A 6,000-nucleotide genomic window follows, 5' to 3' on the forward strand; every position below is an offset into this window, starting at 1 on the left:
TTGTAGCTCACCAGCATGCCTGTATTTTATGCTGAAGTGAGCACTGAAAATACTTGGGATGAGTTTTTCAAGATCTGGTCTCTGAACTACATTAGTACTTTCTTCTAGCCTGAGAATTGATATTGGTGCCTGAAGATTCTTTAGCCAGTTTCTTGCCCATTTTATAATGGTACTAACCCCCTAGGCTAACAATTGGCCTAATATTTTATCAGCCACTATTGATATTTATTATTCATTTGACCTTAACTTAAAACTGGATTTTCTATTCGACTCCTCTAGACTTGTTCTAGAGTCCTGCTGCTATTGACCAGACCCTTCTTATTGTCCCCTGTCATCCATGCATGCCAAGCCATTCCCAAACTGGTGTGATGGTTTTAATCCTTTGTTGCTCCTGAGGACTCTGGTGTAGAGCTTTCAGGGTTTGGGGACTCCTGATTCCACAACAATTGTGTGCAGTGGGCATCTTAAGTTTTGCTTCAATCTTGTTTATCTTGCCTATCTCTCTTCTCACTTCTTAGAAGGTATTTTATTGTCCTGCTGATCCTTAAATAACAAGAGGCCTGTCCTGTGTCCCCCCTCTCCCCACCAAAGAAAACTATCAACCTTGGCTGTTATATTGATAAGAAAATACTTAAATCTGGGATCATCTCTGAATACTTCAGGCTCTCTCTATGCCATGGTCCTGACTAGTTGCTTAACTTATATGTTCTTGTACTACATATTGTTTTAATTTAGCTTGTAAGGACCTGATTCTCTGTCAACCTCTTCACCTATAAACCTTTAATCTTGCTGGTCTTTTTCTCATACCTTGTAAGCATGTTTTTGGATCCTAATAATGCCCATGCATCCAGTTGTATCCAGAGAAGTTGTTCATAGGCTTTTTTCTACTTGGTATGTAAATCCAGACAACCTTAATTTAAGGAAATTGCAGGTTTCCTTTATAGAGAAATCTTGAGTGCTCTAAGCCCTAAGGTATTAACTGGTTTACTTTTGGACAGCAAACATGATTGCTTGATATACAGCTCTCTTGTCATTAGTTTTAGCATGATGCCCCTGCTGCTTACCAAAGCTGATATGAACGCGTTGCTAGGCTGAAAGGTAATATTTCTGGATCCAGCAGAATTTCTTCTTATAAATAAAAAAAAAATCCTCTGATAAATTCATGCAGGTCGGAACACTGCTGCTAGAGAGAACAGATGCTTCCAACTGCTTCTTTCCTCTGATAAATTCAGATTATTCAAATGCAGGTCAGAACACTGCTGCTAGACTAGAAGAGAACAGATGCTTCCAACTGCTTCTTATTATACTTACACCGATGGAAAAATGTTAGGTCTCCAAAAACCATGAGTAGAGATTTCTGTATTAATACAAACTTCATCTTGCCTCTTTAGTGGGGGTTATTGAGAACCATTGGAGAAAGTATTAAATGCAAATAGTGTTTGTTAACTTCCCTTCATAGTAGCATACATTACAAATGTCTGTTTTCAGGTGTGTGTGAAGGGGCCAAATGTATTTCGTGGCTATTTGAAAGATCCAGAAAAAACAGCAGAAGCTCTGGACAAAGATGGATGGCTTCATACAGGAGATATTGGGAAATGGCTACCAGTAAGTCAACTTATATAGCTGAAATGTACTTCTGTAGCTATTAGCAGTAATTTAACAAATAAAAATTAGAAAGCATTTGGTATTAAACACAATGAATTTGGCGAAAGATGAGTAATTTTAGGAGGATGATTACTGTTGTAGATAAATCTGTATGCCTGGGGCTAAAAAGGTATTAGCAGTGCCAATCGCCGAGGCTTTCCCTAGTTTAAGTTAGATGGGTGCAGAGCCTGCCATCTTCTAACACTAGTTTGGCAGTACTCTGGCTCTAGCACTATTTTACTGTACTGCCTAATCTAACATAAATGCATAAACTGTCTTGGATCTTTCACAGCATTTAAGTTTGTATTAAACCAGAATTAAGGCAATAGCACTTCTGGTCTGTCATTGAAAGTTTAACAAAGGTTGCACAGTAATATCTGAAGCTGAAATACATAGAAACAAACTCGTTTATGTTTTAATTCCAGTACGTTATGTGATCTAGTGTGGCATGCTTAAGCTGTGTAGATTGGTTTTTGACTTGAAGTGCCTCTTCTGAGTGGAAGTTATTTCTCTCAACAGAATGGTACATTGAAGATCATTGACCGGAAAAAACACATATTTAAACTAGCCCAGGGAGAGTACATAGCACCAGAGAAAATAGAAAATGTGTATCTGAGATGTGAAGCACTTGCTCAAGTGTTTGTCCATGGAGAGAGCTTGCAGGTAAGCATTTTTCAGGTAATTTAAAAAATGAATGCAAGAGGAGACTGCAGAAAAGTGTTCCTCCCTCCCCCTATCCCAACCTTTGGGACTGAAGTCTTACTTGGTTTTTAACATTACACACTTTGGTTTTGAACATACTTTAAACTCCAGCATGTTTCTGGATTTAGTTTCAGACTAGGTAGTAGAACTGGATTAATTCAACTGAGTAAGTAGCTAACAGTGTGCAGGGAAAACAAACAACAAAAAAACAAACAAGATGTCCAGGTGTGTGTCAGTGTAAATTGAAATGTGGGTCTCGAGAATTACTTCTGTTAAGTGCAAGTGTCTGAACTGCACTCCTATGTTCAAGGAGCAGAAAGCTGCTGACTTTACAGCAGGATCAGAACTGCTGTCCAAAACACTGACTAGTAAGGAATGTGTAGAAACTGAAGTGTTGACTTTGTCAAGCTTTTTTTTTCTTTTTAAAATTTTTTTTTAGGCCTTCTTAGTAGCTATTGTGGTACCTGATCCTGAGACTTTGCGCAACTGGGCCAAGAAAAAGGGATTTGAAGGCTCATATGAAGAGCTATGCAAAAACAAGGTGAGTCACATCTCACTAAACAGTTAGTTGATCTGCATCAGCTGTTTCAAGCTATACAATGTATTCCTGTATCCATAGGACCTCAAAAAACACATTCTGGAAGATATGCTGCGGATTGGGAAAGAATCTGGTTTGAAGTCATTTGAACAGGTAAGATGCTAACGAGACCTGAACACCTAATTCTTTAAACTTCTCAATACCAATATAGTATGACTCTGCAGAAATTGGTTTTAATTTGCATCTGGAAAAATCCTTAAAGCAATGGGATTTTGATGTCTGGGCAATCTTTTTAATAGCTGCCTTATCTATTCCAGGGAATGCAGCTTGGCTAGTAACTGTTTATTTTCCAGGTCAAAGACATCTTCATGCACACTGAAATGTTTTCTATTGAAAACGGCCTGCTGACACCAACACTGAAGGCAAAGAGACCTGAACTGCGAAAATATTTCCAGTCACAGATAGATGAACTCTATGCTAATGCCAAAATGTAACTGGGAATGGAATGAGGAAAGTGGCACACGTCTGATGTCTACTGTTGGCCTTCATATCTGTAATTTGACTACAGCAAACATAGGGAAGGAAACTGTGCAATCATTAACTTGTACAAAAATGGGTACTTGCCATAGGAACGTTGAAGAAATGGAACACTGCCTTACTGTCAAGTTGTGTTGCATACTGTTTTTATGGTGACCTAGAATTTCCAAAAAGAGCCTTAACTATAAATGGTAACTATATGTAAGTTATTTAAGACTTCCTTGGCCAAAAAAATGGGACTCTCCTTCACCAAGGAGCTAAGGTTTTCTTATTGCCAGCATGTTTGCTGTCTGCAGTGTATCTTGCAGTTGTCAATTCCGCAAAGGATTTGGTGGGTTTGAAAATGCCTCTAAGTCTCTTGTGCCCTCAGAAGGATTACTTAATCTGTTAAATAAAAAAAAGCCCCAAAAAACCCTCTACAGCTGTATAGCTGGTATCGCATCTTGCATTAGTCCTAATATTAACTGGGGCAAGGCATCTGAATGTTTTTTCTCCCTTTTACATTTGCAGCCAGTTCTGAGATCTATTTTTATAAGGTAGAAGTCAGAACTCTGCACAAAAGAGACTGATGAATACAAGTTCCTCGGAGTAAGTCTGTGGTGGTTCTGCACTGAACGTGTGGATACAGTTAATTCAGCAAGCGTAGCCTTTGCCATGTTAACACAAATCCAAAGTAATGCCAGCTCTGTAAACAAACAGTTTCTAACTCTGGCAAGAACACTAGAGACCTAAAAACAAAACCATTCAGGAGGCTGGGCTATGCTAACAGTCAGGTAAACATTGCTCCTGTACTAGCCACTTGTTTCCCTGTAATGAATGTGTATTTGAAATGCATTTTTAAAAAAATGTGCCAGGTCCTCTATAAGCAGAAGAGCTTCTGACATAACCTCTGTTTTCTGTGCTTTATGTATGAGCCACTGAGTATTCTTCACTGACTAGCAAAATAGGTCAGGTAGAATGTTTTTGCCTGATACTTTGCAGCAATTGGAAGTATTTAAATACGCCAACAGAACTGTGTGTTGGCACAGGATAGGAATTTGTTCAGGGATAAAAACCTAATTCCCAGATAAATTACAAAACAACTAGTTACCTTTTTGTTTGAGAAATCAGCAGAAATAAGCCTTATTACAGCATAAGTCTTTTGCTATCCTTAACAGAGTTGGTTTTGCATTAGCATTCATTGCTTTTTTTTGAAAACATGGATATATGTAAAATACAAGCACAACAAGGTTTGCACTAAGATTTGTGTGTGATTGTAATGCACTACTCTGTAGCATAATTTCATACATGTGTGCAATTAAGGTACACAAATCCAAGTCAACTGTTAGAGCAGTAGTTTGTTACATTGGAATTCAAATGTTTGCTTAGTGTTGGCTATTTCTATGTTTTATAAAACCAAAACAATTTTCAAAACCAATGAAGGAAACCAAAATAAATATTTCTGCATTTCAACCCAGTGAAGTGTTTGTTTATCAAGGAAAGTCCTGAAATTTTCAAGCTGTGAAATAAGCACACTTCTGGTTGTCGTCATCACTGTAGACTCCTTCCTTTTGAGTAATTTTTTATGTTCCTTTATACATTCCCTCCCTACTGAAGGAACTCTAAGCCAAGTTTTTTTGTCACTTGTTTGATACCATATTCAAATGTGTGTGTGTGTATGCTGCTTGGAAAGACAGAGTGAAGTGCCACTGTGCCCCCTCCCCGAGATGCAGATGGCTGAGAGATGATCAAGAGCTGGACCTAAGGCTTATGTTCTGAAGGCACCCTGTCAAAGAAAGCTCTCTGGAAGAGCCACTTTTCACATAAAACACAAAGCTGCGCTGTATGTAGGCTGTACTACTGCCTGTTACCTTCTGCTCCTGGACTGCTAACTAGGCACACCACAGTGACCATTCCACCTCTTGATCCTGACGTGACGATTTCACCCTGTTTTAGCTTATGTGGTTGGAAAAAGGGGCAGGTTGGGGGCAGCAGCAGACCAGTGGCAGAACACCCTTACCTGTGTGTGGCATGATAAGGGCCCCTCTGCCAACTAATGCTTTTGCTGACAAACTGTGAAACCTCCTCTTTGTCACTTAGTTACTAGCAATTAAATTACTGAGAGCTGGAGTTACCAGTTTTTGATCTGAGGGTTTGTTGGTTTTTTTTTTTGGATGCTGGTATAGCAAGTAATTTTTTTTTAATGTTTTGAATCAATTTCTTTTTAACTGCTTCAAGTTTTTCTGACCGTAGACAGTAGAAATGATCTAGTTTACTTGTCTTTCTATGCTGGGTGTGGGAAGCAATGTCTTAAAAAGAAAACCTGGGGTCTCAGGGTTGTTTTTGTAGCATAGCTTGTAGGAAAAAAGTCAGCAGAGCACTGGTCAGGTGAATTCTTCTGAAGCACGGAATCCAGAACGTGCTGCTGGGGAAAAAAAATACTGATATGTGGAATGTGGAAATAGCTTTTTCTCCTCATTCGTCTCTTTAAAATACAAAAAAAACCACCAAACCGACAAACCTCAACAACCCCCCCAGCTGCTGGTGCACAGGTACCTCAGTACTCCATTTTAAAACGACCTGTTTAAAGGTGGGTCACC

The 6,000-nt window shown here is 38.9% G+C and overlaps 1 protein-coding gene across 2 annotated transcripts in view; it reads left to right on the forward strand.

Annotated features, from left to right (window-relative positions):
• Nucleotides 1-4,873, forward strand: part of ACSL1 (acyl-CoA synthetase long-chain family member 1) — a 33,264-nt gene extending 28,391 nt beyond the window's left edge. For both annotated transcript variants that reach the window (XM_009891773.1, XM_009891774.1), the window contains 5 exons: nt 1,489-1,605; nt 2,164-2,307; nt 2,786-2,887; nt 2,966-3,037; nt 3,238-4,873. In XM_009891773.1, coding sequence (XP_009890075.1) covers nt 1,489-1,605; nt 2,164-2,307; nt 2,786-2,887; nt 2,966-3,037; nt 3,238-3,378 — 576 coding nt within the window. In that variant the 3' untranslated portion in view covers nt 3,379-4,873. The remainder of the gene's footprint in view (nt 1-1,488; nt 1,606-2,163; nt 2,308-2,785; nt 2,888-2,965; nt 3,038-3,237) is intronic.
• The last annotated feature ends 1,127 nt before the right edge of the window (nt 4,874-6,000 follow it).

This window comes from Charadrius vociferus, unplaced genomic scaffold (genome assembly GCF_000708025.1).
Source record: "Charadrius vociferus isolate BGI_N301 unplaced genomic scaffold, ASM70802v2 scaffold478, whole genome shotgun sequence".
In the NCBI taxonomy this organism is placed as follows: Eukaryota; Metazoa; Chordata; class Aves; order Charadriiformes; family Charadriidae; genus Charadrius; species Charadrius vociferus.